At 36.8% G+C, this 16,074-nt stretch overlaps 2 protein-coding genes across 2 annotated transcripts; one reads left to right on the top strand and one right to left on the bottom strand.

Annotated features, from left to right (window-relative positions):
- The first annotated feature begins 30 nt into the window (after nucleotides 1-30).
- parp9 (poly(ADP-ribose) polymerase family member 9) lies at nucleotides 31-7,090 on the top strand. Its single transcript, XM_062432446.1, has 8 exons — nucleotides 31-163; nucleotides 2,095-3,000; nucleotides 3,177-3,392; nucleotides 3,583-3,798; nucleotides 4,259-4,325; nucleotides 5,144-5,604; nucleotides 5,823-5,982; nucleotides 6,129-7,090. Exons 2-8 carry the CDS (start codon nucleotides 2,110-2,112, stop codon nucleotides 6,425-6,427), a joined length of 2,310 nt encoding a protein of 769 aa, XP_062288430.1. The 5' UTR covers nucleotides 31-163; nucleotides 2,095-2,109; the 3' UTR covers nucleotides 6,428-7,090.
- Nucleotides 7,091-7,230: 140 nt separating this feature from the next.
- faima (Fas apoptotic inhibitory molecule a) lies at nucleotides 7,231-15,254 on the bottom strand. The gene is made up of 5 exons (XM_062432445.1): nucleotides 15,144-15,254; nucleotides 12,733-12,870; nucleotides 11,642-11,870; nucleotides 9,974-10,023; nucleotides 7,231-8,856 (listed from the first exon to the last, which is right to left on the bottom strand). The coding sequence occupies exons 2-5, from the start codon at nucleotides 12,844-12,846 to the stop codon at nucleotides 8,707-8,709; spliced, it is 543 nt and encodes a 180-aa protein (XP_062288429.1). The 5' UTR covers nucleotides 12,847-12,870; nucleotides 15,144-15,254; the 3' UTR covers nucleotides 7,231-8,706.
- Nucleotides 15,255-16,074: the final 820 nt, after the last annotated feature.

Below are 16,074 nucleotides of genomic sequence, written 5' to 3'. Positions count from 1 at the left end.
CTCCAGTTTAATGCAGAATAGAGGTTTCATGAAAGGCAGTTAAACTTGTGCAGAACTTGGCAAACATCCTACAGAGGCTGTTTGAAGAGGTCCGCACCCAACCTCTCTCTCTTTTACTCTTTCACTTTCGCCCTTTTCTTCGGGACTTTCCAGTCGACAATAGGTGAGTATCCTAACATGTCAGCACGGTAACACTTTAATTTTGTCATTTAAACGTAAAGCTGCCGTCGTTTAAATGAATATCAGCGTCGAAATACATGTTTCGTTAGCATTATTAAGTAAAAAGTAGTATTCAGCTGTTTATTCTGTCGTCTTTTGCACATTCATCATAACCGTAGAGACAGCACACAGAATTAAAAATGGCGGTTTTAATTAATCTGTAAATGCATTGAAGTGTTTTGACAAGTTAAAACATGAATGTGTGAACAGAGAGGCAGATATATGTCATTTCATTTGCCTTTTACACCTTTTCGTGTGCATAAAAAACCTGTCAAAGTCATGCATAGGCGAGTGCGCAGTGCAAATAATTAACTCAGCTGTGGAGGAAAGTAACTACGTACTTTACGTAAGTACTTTACATAAGTATTACTTTACTTGAGTATTTGTGTTTGTAGTTTTTTACTCAGACAACTGTCAGATTTATCAGCTTTTTGTTGAATTAAAAAAAAAAGTTATTAAATATGTCTACTTAAGATATGTCACTTAAGACCAATGCACTCAAGAAAAAATAAAAATAAAAAAGTTTAAAAAATAAATAAGTAAATAGATTTAAATAAATAAATACATAAGTAAGTAAAATAAGAGAGAATAAGAGAAATGGTTTATTAAATACTAGGTTTAAATAGATTAAAAAGACAAAAGAAAAGTAGAATAAAAGATTATGTTTAATAAAAGCTGGACTAAAGCTAAGTTAAGAAAGATTAAAAGATAATAGAAATAGACAAATGAAATGGATAAGAAGATAAAACTATAGAATGATAATAATAAAATAGTGTAACATAAAGTAGACACAATAAAAGACGACAACTTTCATATCAATAACTGGTCAAGTGATCCAATATGTCAACATAAATCAATGATTAAAGAAATGCCCTAAAACTCACATTAATCATCAACTGACTCAGATTTATCTGGTGACCCTTCGGAGGGGCCCCTCCCCTACATTGGGAACCACTGGACTAAACCAGCTGACTGAATAAAGTAGTTCAGACTGACTCCACCTCCAGCAGGTACAACAATAACATGCTGCTCACTTCAGTATGAATCATGTATTTTAAATGTCACAGGGGATTATTTTATTAAACTTTTACTTATACTTTTAAAGTTATAGTACATTTTGTTGATAATACTTCTCTACTTTTGGTTCCGTAAAATTTTAAATGCAGGACTTCGACTTGAAAGTATTTTTTACAATGTGTTAATGCTACTTTTACTCAAGAAACATATCTGAGTACTTCTTCCACCAATGAAACTTGCGGCCCTCTAATAAAACATATATGTAATCTTGTAAAATATAAAATTAGTGTATAAAGTACAAGTACATGTTCTGTTAATGTGCAGTGGATTATGGAATAGGTACATAATATCCAGCAGGTTACTGATAACCTTGTATGTTGTATATGGTCTTAAGTCTCCCTCTACTGGAATAAAAGGAACACTGCAGTTATATCTGGTATGATCATATATTATGGGTCACATATAAGCTTATAAAGTTCTTGTTAAATAATTATATACCAATTGAAACATGTTTTGTATATTAAATATATATATATAGGCAACCTGGTGCCTGTGCTTATCATAAAGTATTAAGTGGAAAATCCAAGTGCAAGGAATGAGGGTGTAGTCTGTTGATATCAGCTGCTATAGTATGGAATTATTTGGGTAAGAAATTATATTATGTACATCCAAAAACTGTAAATTATATATTAATTACATATTTAGCGCAAAGTATTTATTATGCAGGCATTTACAGTAATTCATTTGAGTTTCTTGTCTTGATTCAAACATGTCAGGTGTATGCATTATGTTTGACGTGTCATACTATTTTAACTTGACACTGGTGTCATACTTTACTTACACAAAGTCTTTCCACAGGTCTGTTAAGGAACCATGACCAGCAAGTTAGATTTTCATCTCTATGGGTCTTCACTTAACATCGTGAAACAATGTGGACCCGGTCTGAGTGATATCATTCAAAGCAAATTTGGATGTGTGGCCACCTTTCATGGCGTGGATTTTGAAAGCAGGCAGACCACCGCACTGCAGCTAAGGCCAATACTTGTCCCACAGAAGAGGCTAGAAGTAACGCTTCCTAAAGGTGTTCAGTTGTCTGTGTGGAAGGCCGATCTCACCAGCTTCAAGGGAGATGCTGTTGTGAATGCTGCAAATAGGGGTCTTCAGCATGCTGGTGGACTTGCTGAAGCGCTGTCCTCTGCCGGTGGTCCACAAATCCAAATAAACAGCGATGACTACATCAGCAGGAAGGGTGTGTTGAGCACAGGTGATGCAATTGTCTTAACTGCTGGTTTACTACCATACAAGAAGATAATACATGCTGTGGGCCCACAAATATCAAAATTTGCCAACCGGTCTGAAGTTACACAAGCTGAATCGCTGTTGCAAAAGACCATCAGGAGCATCCTTGACAGAGTTAAGGAAAACCATCTCCAGTCTGTTGCCATTCCCGCCATAAGCTCTGGACTGTTCAACTTCCCCCTGCCACTATGTGCAGACACCATAGTGACAACTGTGAAACGCTATTATGAAAACTCTTACTATGTAGACCACCTTCCGCAAGAGATCTTCCTTGTGAACAACGATGAACCGTCCGTCCAAGAAATGGAGAGAGCCTGCCATGAGATAATCAGTAAGTCATACAGCCAGGCAGTTGTAAGCCAAACCAGAGGTGCTGCTGCTGCTGCTGCTGCAAGATCAACACCCACTGTCCAGATTGGGAATGTCCATCTGACCCTGAAGAAGGGTAAAATTGAGGAACAGCAGGTGATTATTTCCTTATTTCATAGAATTTGAATGTATGCATGTGTGAACATTTATTTGCCAGTTCAGCAGTTTCTTAACTGGTGCTCCATGTAATAATTGTTTGTATTTTGTCATATTTAAGGGTGTTTTCACATAAGCTACATTCTTGTGTTCCCTTTCATTAATTCGCTATCCAGACAGATGTCATCGTCAACACTGTATCACCAGACCGAAACTTGAGGATTGGTCAAATTTCAAAAGCTTTATTGGAAAAAGCTGGACCTAACTTGCAAATGGAGATTAATAGTGTTAAGCAGACAGGAAATGTCTTCGTCACATCACCTCAAAGTCTGCGTTGTAGAGCAGTGTATCACACTTTTTGCTCTGATAAGGACGTATATGCAGCTAAGCAGGTATAGTATGAGTTTAACTGCATGTAAGTAGAAGAAAGGACAATTATATATTATGTCCATAACTCTGATATGATACAGCAGAATGAAAGCCTAGAATGCATACTGTTAAGAAAGTAAATATGTCAACTGTGACATTCGTACTGTAATAAGAGTTTCTATCTGTCTCTGTCTGTCCACTTATTCGTTACAGATGCTTTACGATTCAGTATATGGTTGCTTACAGAGGGCAGCTGCACATCAGTACAACTCAATTGCCTTTCCTGCAATTGGGACTGGAGGACTCAGGTTCAATAAAAAAGAAGTTGCTGTGATCATGTCAAATGCAGTGACTGACTTCGCCCATAATACAACAAACAGGATGGATGTTCGTTTTGTCATATTTCCTCATGACAACGACACATATCAGGTAGTATTGCTAAAATGCCATCATTATATGACAGTAATGCTGTCTTTCTGGCTCTTTGTGTGTACAGTGGGTGGCTAAAACAAGAGTTTTAAATGGTTAAACAGCTATGAGTAAAAACCAAAATGTTAAACACCAGAAAAAGTGACAGACAGAGGAGTTCAAATGGTGAGAATAAGTAGATTATTGTAAAATATGTACTGATGAGTTACATTAAAGAGGACACTGTATATGAAGTTGAAGTTATCTTAACCAGATAGGTGCAATTTATATCTGGTTATATCTGTCTATAAGGTGTGAATGTTACGGAATACGTTTTTTCTGGTTTGAGACACTACCTCCACTCTGTTGAAAAACTGGGTTTCACAAGTTCATTTGCCAGTGTTCTCTTAACACTCAGGTAAATGTAATTGAATCTTTATAAACTGCGTATATGCATATATTAATGACCTTCTCTTTCTAGGCATTTGAGGAACAAATGAGATCTCTCCAAAGCCAATTCAAAGCGCCTGATCCCAGCGTTTCACATGGTAAAAACACACTATTTTAATGACAACATACACAAAAGTGACCTTTACTGTAAATTCATTATGGGAACGATTGTGATGGTGAGGACCTTGTACCATCCGAAGCATGCAATGTTCACTCTTTTAGTGCAGAACATCCTTAAAAGATTTCCTTTAGTGTTTTCCATTAGCTTCATTATGATATGAAAATCAACTTGCAGAATCTTGAAACCTGATTGTGTTGTGGAATTGGTCGCAGTGATCCTTTTATCACCACTGATTTTTGTCAACACCATGCTATTGTAGTGTTGTAATACTGTCTTAACTGTCTCAATTCTCAACAATCAGCTGCTGAACAGCAAAGATTTTGGGACAAGAAACAAACAAATGTACATTGTCTTAGGATATTCTTTAAACAACACAACTCATGAATACAATACTTTTCAACTTCTGACTTTAAAATATCAGATGTGTCTTCAAACCGCCCTTCTTACAATTGCATAAATATCTTTCATGAAAATAGAGTAACATTTTGATTATGAAGGTTTATCATTCACTACTCTGCTGAAATTAAATAAAACCAATGGCTATCTGGCAGAATAGAAATCAGTCTTGTAATACACTTTGCAAAATGGTCGTATAACAGGATCTGTGGTTAGTACTGTTAATTGCAGGATGTGCCATAAAAACCTATACATTTAAAGTGGGACAGTTAAATTATCAGCATAGTGGGAATGCATGTCGGCATGTTTGACCAATTTTATTGCTTAAATTACTGAAAACTATAAAAATAGCATTCATAATTGCAACCCTAATGGTGAACTTAATGTCTTCTCCATCAGCTTCTGGGCATGAAGGTGACTTCCGTGACAAAAGAGCTCCCGTTCCACAGATCACCCTGAATGCCTCCTCTAATGAGGCCATATGTGAAGCTGATCGTTGGCTCCGTAACCTTCTCTACAAGCCCTGTGACTTACTCATGATTTCCAACAACTTCATCCTGTACTTTGGCGAGGAAGAACATCTGCAGCTGGCCAGTCTAAAAAAAGGGGGGGTTTCCATTCTGGAGTCTTTTGAGAACGGTCGTGCCTCCATAATGGTAGATGGGGTTTCAGCTGAGGATGTTGTAGTCGCTGGGTTACAGGTGGAAGCCATACTCTGCAAGGTCCAAAAGGACTTTGTTGCAGAGGAAGAGAGCACCTTGCGCCTCATGTCAACTGGGAATGTGTCCTATGAAAGAAAGCTAGTTGACCCCAACGGTTTCTCATCTGCCTTCAAAAAACACGGGCCCCAGGTTGTGAAGGTACTGGACATGTAAATGCAATAAATACGTTCTTAACCTTGGTGTAGAAACTGTAATGTGAAAAGATTTGAAGTAATTATGATAATTCACAGTTTCAAAGCAGACATATTACCTCTTGAAATGGATGCTGTACTAATTTATTTCAAATATTGGCTACCAGTTTGCTGTAAGTGTCTTATTTTGAACCTCTGCTTGACCAGTAATGTTTTTGTTTTTAGATTGAGGAAGTGGAGAACCTCAAACTGAGGGCGCTTTTTGAGCTCAAGAAAAAACAGCTTGGCTGCTCCAGTACTCGAAAAATGTATCAACGCATACCAGCACACTTCTGTGAGATGGTCAGCCATATTGGATTCCACGCAGAGTATGCACCACCTGATGGTATGATAACTTTTTTCATCTGGTTAATGATACTTTTCTAAGGTTTTAAAATTAGATTGATTATTTACAGATGCAGAATATCAAAGTTCAAAAGGAGGAGATAACAAAATATACACAGAAATAATAATTTTATTCTCTGTGCACAGACCCAGCGTATGGAGAGGGCATCTACTTTGCTGATTCAGTGAAGACGGCCATGAAAGTGTGGAAGAACGGAGAAGAAAAAGAGGAGTATCTGTACTTTGTGGAGGCCGAGGTGCTGACAGGAAAAGATACCAGAGGTAAACCTGGTCTTATTCTGCCACCTCCTAGGGGAAAAGATCCACCTATTCTGTATGACAGTGTTCACGGAGGAAGTGATATCTCTGTCATATTTAGTGGTTATCAAGCTCTGCCCAGGTACATTATCACCTGTCAGAGAGAGAGAGAGAGAACAATGGTTTAGCCACTGTGTCCTCTGGGTTTATTGTGCTCTGTGGTACAAATAAGAATATTAAGAATACAGCAGTGCCTGAGAAAACTAGGCAATACCAAGTTAGATTCTTCCAAAAGATACAATATCAGAGAGATAACACAGGTGCCCAATGTTTTTCTTGATGCAGTTTGGAAAACGCGTCATTGATGATGATGAGTTTGTTTCTTTTTGAGTGATCATATGTTTTACATAGCACAAGTATTGTTGGGGATGACAATAATTTTTATATTGATTAAAGATACAACTTCAAATATTGCACTTAGTTGTAGCAACTATCATACTATTTACAATGGTAAAAGTTATTTGTTTTGGTGGAAGTACATTATTATATGTTATATGTTATACATGTACACTTATTAGAGCTTAAGAGATTCCACAAATGTTTGTACACTGAAATAAAATTGATTTCAATATGTTTTAGAAGAAGAATAAAATATAATCTTTCATGTAACTGGTGAAAAGCTGCAAGGTGTGCATTACAGTGAGACAACATATACATGATTGTAAACTGTATATTATAAATGTTCATGAAACAATTACTGTCAAATTGGAAATTGATATAGGGATGAAGCACACAACGGCAGATAGTTCATGTGTCTGATGTTATAAAAATAAAAAAATGAAAAAATAAAAGTCAATGGTATGGAATGTAGAAGTCTTTTCACATATGATTATTATTCACAACTTCCGTTTAGAGTATAATGTAAAACGTGACCTTAACCTTTAATTGTAACCAATATGAAATCCTTTTGTAAGGCTTAACGACAAAAACTGCTCAGCTGCATGGGTTTAATGAAATTATATACAATTTATATTTTACAAACACACAGTAAACAATATGAGTATAAACAAAAATCTTTTATACAGTATATATGAAAAATATGGAGTGACACAACTGTTGGAAATCACAGAAATACAGAGTGTGAAAGTTCATCCTTGATCTTGGAAACCGTATTTTAAAAAATTCTTAAAAGGACAGGTTCACACTTTTTCCACATTTGTCTAAAAACGATAGTCAGGTGTCCAAATATACATGTTTTTCTTGCTGTAATCATTTATCCTGTTCGTATCTGTCATTAGCAGATCCTTTCAAAATGCTCTTACAATGTAAATGATGGAGGACAATATCCACAAGTTTGCTTCTGTGCAAAAAAATGTACGTAAAAGTTTATCTGAAGCTAATATGAAGTTTCAGCTGTGGAAAGTGTCTTCACTGTAATTTTACCGGTACTCAATAAAATAAAATAAAAGTGAAATGAATGCCTCTCTTTGCAAAAATGTAAGTTGTTTGAGATACATTGGATACATTATTTTCCTTTAGGTTGTGACCACTTTATAAAAAAAGTCTTTATATAAAAAAAGAGACATATATTCAACAGAATGGACAAATCTGTAAAGCTGATGGCGGGGTCTCCAAAGTATATTGTTAATGTCACATCTGAATGATTGTCTGTGAAACTGTTAAAGCCATTACATTATACGCAATGTACTCCAGGACACTTGCTAAGAGCTAAGTACATATTATTGTAACATCAGCTGGCTGAACCAATCAAACTAAGACTATTTAACATGTAAACTTAGAACTAAACAAAGATCACTCCTGAGCAGTGCACTGACTGGAATGATGATACATTCAAGGGATAGTCTTAGAGTTGTACCCTGGTATTGACTCCTCCAGCTGCTCAATATTGGAAAATACAAGAAAGTTAGCAAGGAGATTGTCAGGTTACTGGTAACTGGTTATTAGATTGTGGTTTTCTGTAAAATGACAACAAGTAGCGTACATCCCTAAGTGAACAACAGCTGCAGCTATTGGAGGGCAACTTGAGCCAGGATGAGAGGGACAAATATGGCACATTTGGCCTCCAATGTTTATACTATTACTGAAATTAATAGTATTTATATAAATTCCAGTTTACCACTGCAAAAAGTTTTTCAGTGTGGAGTTACATTTCCAGATGATAAACCCCATTTTGTTACTGAAATAATGGCTGCGCCTTCTCATCTAAACCTGCTGAGACTCATCCGGTCTTCGGCTGTTACTACATTAATCACATGACACTCTTTAATATATGGCTAATGTACCCTTCACAGCATGGCTGTCAACATGTAAGAGGGCATATCTTAGTCTGAGTCCAGCTACTCTACAGCCCCTGTTTCACAGATACCTCGCGTCACACATACAAACCAGATCTCTGCTTTCACACATATGTAAAAACACTCACACACACTCACATACACGTCCGCAGTCACTCGGTGCATTCAGCTATCTCTGTGCCGTCCACAAGAAGCGTGTGAATGATCCCGTCTCGTCTCTTCCCGCTGCTCACAGCCTTCACGCAGCAGTTGTGGTCACCGAGAGAGAAATGTGTCTCTGTGCCGTCTTCCACAAACTCCCCCTGTACGCACAAGTCAGACATACTGTAATTATACACAAAGACTGCAAAAGTTTAGTCCCATTATTGTCAATTTTGGAGCTGCTCTACTTTCTAACTATACAGGGTTTAGTGTTTGTCAATGAATATTTGTGGATCATCCATAACTCTGATTTAAGGAAGCAAGTAATCACAGTTGTTTATTTTAATTTCCCTTGAAAATAGAATTAAAATGACGTCTTATATCAAGCGGTGTATCCCTGACGCAAAGCCGTTACACCTGGTGGCACAACCAGGTGCTGAAGTGTCTTGCAGCTACCCTAGAGACCAGGCGGACATCCATCAACGCCTTACCTCCTCTCTCATCCCATCCCACAGCTGTAATAGCGTTCATCAGTGCAGGAGTGACGCTAAACAAAACCTTTACATCCAAGCCACACATCGGTCAGCTAGGTGAGGCACGAAACTGGATCTAGCGACTATGATTCCCAGCTGATATTCGATCACTACAACAAATATCAGACCAGATTTCGTGCTTTGGTCCTCCTCTTTTCACACTGCCTTCATAGTGGAGCTAACCGTGCTCTGAGAAGATGCTGTGGAGGAGGCCAATGAACGGAAAAGCCTCAAGTATGCTGAGCTGGCAGCTGATGCTGAGCAACGTGGCTGGAAAGTCAGGGTCAGCCCAGTTGAGGTTTGCTGCAGAGGTTTTTTGGGCAAGTCAACCACCAGGCTACTTAAGGGGCCCCTCCACGGCTGCCGAACAGGCCAGTCGGAGGCTCTGGATCGAAAGGAGAGACGTCACAATGACTCCCAAAGCAGCAGCCGCAGCAACAGGGTGAGTAGAGGGAGTTAAAGCAGAGGGGGGCGCACTTGAACCCTCTGGAGGTGTTGTGGGCCTGTCGTTGAAACATCTATGAAGGAGGGTGCCGATCTAATGACCCCAATGAAGCTCTAACCTCCCACTACACCCCACCTCAAATATCCACCATGGCACCCTCCTGGAAACCCACAGTTGGCATGATCATCCCCACTCACATCATCCTAGGTAAATGCAAGTCACAAAGGATTTTATCATCTCATCCTAAAACAGAAATAATACGTGACAAAAATAAAGAAAAGACATCAATGTCACACTTACTGCTGTCTCGATGTTTTGTCCATTACACCAAACATCCATGGTGTCTTTCTCTGTAAGAGGGTAAACAGACACTGAATTAATGGATGAAATATACAACTGTTGGGTGTATCAGTTCAATCAGGTTAGTTTACAGCTGCAAAACAAGTCAATCAGTGTACGTGTTGTTTGTTTCTAATGCTGTTGGTTGTGGGTGTGAAAATGCGGCTGAGATTATGTTGGGGTTTCCTGGAACAACAAAAAAAGAGCAAAAGCTTGATTGGTATCTGTTCTGTGAGGTGAATCATTAACAGACTTTCTTTGACAAATATAATCCCCAAGAAGAGAAAGTCTACTGAATATCTACCATCTCTTGATATACATACTGTACACTAGGTAATGTATACAAAGTCCTCCAAAAGTGTAAATTGAGATAACAAGTAAAGTTGGGTAATCTGGAAAGAAAAATTACCTGAGAATAGGAAAATATGGTATGAAGATTCTGAGAGTCTTTGATTTGTAAGAGTTTGCCTGGAAATTTAATTCCTAGACTTGAAACTTAAACCTTTGTAGATTTGACTAATTTGGATAGCTGAAGCTTCATAACAATTTCATGCAAACTTCTAAATACACTTTTCCACAAGAACAGAGCATTTTTTGCCTCCGATCACTTACATTGAAAGCACACTTTAAGGGGATTTTTTTTGTATGAACAAGAAGAATGATTACAGCAAGCGAAACCTTTTCTGATGTTAATATCAGCACATGACTGTTGTTTTAAGATAGATTTGAACCATGGTGAATATATCCTTTAATCTGGTTTGGTGGTGTTAACGACAATATGTGGACACATGTGCAAATATCAACAACAGCTGTATTTAGTGATCGGGAATATCTTATCTTATTTCTGCCAGCTGAGGGTTTTATTTGGATTATTTTGCTGCTGAACATAATGTATGGATCCTTGCTACAAACTATGTGCAGTCCTCCTCATGTGCTGCACATGTTTCAGGTGGTATGCTGCCTGATCAGCTGTAAGCAGTGTGATTATAAGAAGGATTAACTTGCCCAGATGACAGAGGTGGCTGAAGATGGCGTTCCTCTTAAAGCCGTTTAAGAGCTTAGCCTCAGCTCTGAAATAATATTAGTTGGTAGTTTAAAAGGTGCAGAGATCACACTATGGTGTACATTATACATGGCTTGATTTCTGTATAGGGACACATACATGAATGTATAAACCTAGACACTAATGAGATTTTAGTCTGGATTTGCTTGTACTTGGCAGATGTTCTTATCCAAAGCAACTGCTTAGTTTCAATGTTGAACTTTCGGCTGGGTTAGATGAAAAAAACCAAACAAACACCGTAATCAGATGAACAGATACATCAGCCCATCCTGCTGAACTGGTTCCTCACCATGTTAACCATCTTCATTTGACATGCTTCCTCCAAAAAAATCATACACTTCCCTACACCCAATCTCTCACACACGAACTACAGAGCCATCACACGCCTCGCACCCACAACAGCAAAGGACACTGATCACCCAGGCAATCTACCTCACCGCGTATATATGTGTGTGTGTGTCGGTGAACTCCACCTTTTAAGACAATTTTAGACCTTGAATATCAAAAAGACTTTTTAAGGATCCGCGGGGATCCTGGGAATAACAGACAAAAGCAGAGGGGCTCACCGAGGACCACCCGGCAGTCTATTCCATCCAAGTTGAGCACCCAGGTGCTAGTGACCTTTGATCTGTTCTCCATGTACTTTTTCAGGCTCTTCCCGTTGATCTCCAAGGTGTACTCGTAGGCGAAACCACTCACTGCATCGATGTTGATGGTCGCTTTGGCGTCTGATTTGCCCACGGTGAAAGTCTCCTTCCCCACAAGTTTGAACATCCAGTCTCGTCTCAGTATCTCCTGCAGCATGGGGTGTAAAATCACAAAATGAACAGGTGGTGTAATGTGAAACTGATTAGGTCTAGAGAGTAATTACTACTTCATTAAATTATTATTTATAACCGCACAACGTCTCTCCACGGATGATCACTGTTTTTTCATCTATTCCAGCATGGTCTAAAGTGGTCTACAGATGAAAAAAACGGTGAAATCTGCCTTTATTGCATTTTCACAAATAGAATAAAGCTTTCACAATTCTAAAACTGTGTTTTAAAGAAACTTTAGCCTCTCTGAGATAACCCAGTGCAGTTTTTACCAGTCTAGGTAGGTGCTACTATACTTTCTCACAGAATATATAATTTAATTATGACCGACTTAATTATTTCCTGGATTTTGTATCACCATAGTCCCTAAATGTATAAAATACAGGAAATGGGATCCAAATCGAAAAAAATGTCATGACCCCAAACCCATTTTCCTGTCCTCATCTTTTCTATCTTTTTTATCTTCATATCTTTTAACCTTGGGTTTTTGACCCATTTTAACTAGTCCTTATTACCCCCTGCTCTTAGATTGTCATATAGTTTTATCCATTTTATTGTTTTCACTCTGTTCCTTTCTTGTGCCATAAGTAACATGATCTTGTGCAACATTATTCTGTGCAATATGCTACACTTTGAAGCACTTTTCGTGATTGTGTGTTGTTGTGTATGTTTTGTTTTTCTGTGCTTATTATGTATTTGTTGTATATCTGTAGCTACACATGGCACTTTTAGCCCAAGACAAATTTCCTTCGGTACAATTAAGTTCATCTAATCTAAACTTGGATGGGGTCAAGTTTTTCCACCTGGCACATAATTATACTGATTATAATGATTCATACCTTTCCATCAATGTAGATGACCCTCTTCCCGGTTGTCGTGCCGTGTTCAAACTCTATCCTGTGGACCCCATCACTCAGTGCCACCTCCCACACGCCAGCGAGGTCATTGGACATCCTCCCTAACTTCTTCAGAGTCAGCTGAAGACGAAAAAAACAAAACAACCAAATTACACTCTTAAATGTCGATGCATGACTAAAACGTCACCAAGAGGAAACGTAGCTAATATGGAACCATAAAAATACTTTTCTGCACAAGTTTTAAATCCCTGCTTATAAATATCAACGTTACTGTTTAAGTTAAATATAGTTAAATTGGCTAACTCGTGATAGAAATGTGGTTTTTTTTTTACAGATCAAATGGTAAAGTTATGCTACAAGTTGCAGTGGGACTTCCGGTAGCGAAGTTTGTTTTTCAAAATTAAAGCAGGCAACGATTTTGTGGTTTGTAACACTTAGAATTATCTGTACAACTTTAAAATTATCTGTATATTAAAAAAACACTGTAAGAAACAACAAGTAAAAGAGTAAAGTAGTATATTCTGGATGTGTTTTTGAAGGGAAGTCACCAGGGCTTCTAATCATTTCGATTATTGTTTAATCTGGTCTCTAAAATGACAGAAAATGGTGAACAATGTCAATCTCTGTTACCCAAAGGCAAATTTGTAACTTAAAACTTATTAGTTTATCTCAACCAACAGTCCACAACCAAGGCTGTAACAATAGAATTATTTTCTTTATTGATTAATTACTTTCCAGATTCAGTGATTAGTTAGTAGATCTAGATAACAGAAAATATTCACATCTGAGAAGCTGAAACTAGACAATTTGGACTTTTTTTCTTACAAAATGAGTTATCGAATGTCAAAATAGCTGGCAAATAATTTAACAGTTGACAACTAATCAATAAATCAACTAATCGTTCCAGCTTTATCCACAACCCGAAGATATTCAGTTTACAATAATCCTATGGAGGACTAAAGAAATAAGAAATTATTCACACTGAAAAAACTGGAACCAGAGAATTGGGGGGGGGTGATTAATTGACTATCTTAATAATTGGTGATTAACTTTATTCAGTCGCTGGATGAGTCAATTAATCGAGTAATGTTGCATCCATGTTTGGCTCTTCAGCACTCACATGGCTAATATCAGGGAAAAAAAGGACTTAAAGCATTTCTTTCTAGCAGAACCTTTAACTTTTTATTAACCTTGCTGGTTGCTGCTTTTATGCTCTTGTTTTTATGTTAGTTTTTTCTTTAATCTGTCTTTTATATTGATGCTTTTACCTAGTAGCACTTTGAGATTTGCTTCAAATGTGTTCAGATAGATAGATAGATAGATAGATAGATAGATAGATAGATAGATAGATAGATAGATAGATAGATAGATAGATAGATAGATAGATAGATAGATAGATGTAAACTTTATTGATCCCCTTGGGGAAATTTAGGAAAGTGTGTTACAAATAAAATGTGTCATCATTATTATTATTAGTAGTAGTAGTAGTAGTAGTAGTAGTAGAAGTAATAGTAAAATGTATTATTATTATTATTAGTAGTAGTAGTAGTAGTAGTAGTAGTAGTAATAGTAAAATGTAATGTTATTATTATTATTATTATTATTGTTGTTAGTAGTAGTAATAGTAGTAGTAGTAGTAGTAGTAGAAGTAATAGTAAAATGTAATGTTATTATTATTATTATTATTATTATTATTGTTGTTAGTAGTAGTAGTAGTAGTAGTAGTAGTAGTAGTAGAAGTAATAGTACAATGTAATGTTATTATTATTATTATTATTATTGTTGTTAGTAGTAGTAGTAGAAGTAGTAGTAGAAGTAATAGTAAAATGTATTATTATTATTATTAGTAGTAGTAGTAGTAGTAGTAATAGTAAAATAGTAAAAAAGTAGTAGAAGTAATAGTAAAATGTAATGTTATTATTATTATTATTATTATTATTATTATTATTATTATTATTGTTGTTGTTAGTAGTAGTCTTAGTAGTAGAAGTAATAGTAAAATGTATTATTATTATTATTATTAGTAGTAGTAGTAGTAGTAATAGTAAAATAGTAAAAAAGTAGTAGAAGTAATAGTAAAATGTAATGTTATTATTATTATTATTATTATTATTATTATTGTTGTTAGTAGTAGTCGTAGTAGTAGTAGTAGAAGTAATAGAAAAATGTAAGGCTTCACTTCTTTTCTGTTTGCAATGAAACGATCTGCAGTAGCCTGTTTAAACTGAACTAACATTAGGATTTTTATTTTGAAACGAAGACGGAAACCATACTGCATCAGTTCGTATGGCTTGTCCGTAGCTCTGACCGCTAACGTTACCTCCTCTGCTATAAGAGGATAACCTCAGACAAATCGCTCCGAAATATCATCCTTCATTAAACATCGGGATTACCTGCACTGTGCTGGAGTAAGCTCCCTTGCTCGGCTGGAAACAAATGATCAGCAGGCCGGTGAGTCGCAGTCAATTCACGGGTAGTTTATTAGCTGCAGCCGAGAGTCGAACTGTGGCTATCCTGTTACTATGGTAACGTGACGTCCGCCTACGTTAAGCCTTGGCCACGCCTCCTCTGATTGCGTAACATGCAGGAGTTGAAAGATCATTTAGTTAAATAAAAGTACCAATACAGCAATGTCAAAATAGTCCATTTACAAGTAAAAGTCCTGCATTAAAATCCTAAAAGTACATAAATAATATGAGCCTGATGTTGTTTAAGTATTGCAGTCAAAGTACATAAGTGTTATGAGCTCGATGTGAAGGTATTAGTAAAAGTACATAAGTGTTATGAGCTCGATGTTAAAGTATTACAGTAAAAGTACATAAGTATTATGAGTTGATGTAGTTAAAATATTGAAGTAAAAGTGGTTCCCAATCTAAGGGTCAGGCAGATAAATCTGAGAGGTCATGAGATGATTGATGGGAGAGGACAGAAGGAAAAACCAAAGTCATGTCATGGTCACTCTTGTGGTCCATTCTTTCTTATCACTTCCAATTTTGCAACTTAAATCAACTCCTATTTCAGTATTATACAAACCAGATGGGACATAAAAAATTCCCGGTGGATTTCAAGGCCTCACTCCACCACTAGCTATAACCGATTACTTTCCTCTCTAATTTTTCATTTCGAAACTGGTGGAGCTGTTAACAACTCATAGACATCTGAAATGTGAGCCGACTACACACTACTTTTTGTGAGACGCCAAGACAAAAAGGTTGGAAACCAATGGTTTCATTTTTAACAATGTGGTTTTTTAAAGCATTTTATGTTGTGTCAAATCTTCATCTGAAAAGTAACTAAAGCTGACATATAAATGTAGTAGAGTAG

This window comes from Scomber scombrus, chromosome 13, assembly GCF_963691925.1.
Source record: "Scomber scombrus chromosome 13, fScoSco1.1, whole genome shotgun sequence".
NCBI lineage: Eukaryota > Metazoa > Chordata > Actinopteri > Scombriformes > Scombridae > Scomber > Scomber scombrus.
The sequence above is the reverse complement of the archived record's forward strand: the minus strand, read 5'-3'. Positions and strand labels throughout refer to the sequence as shown.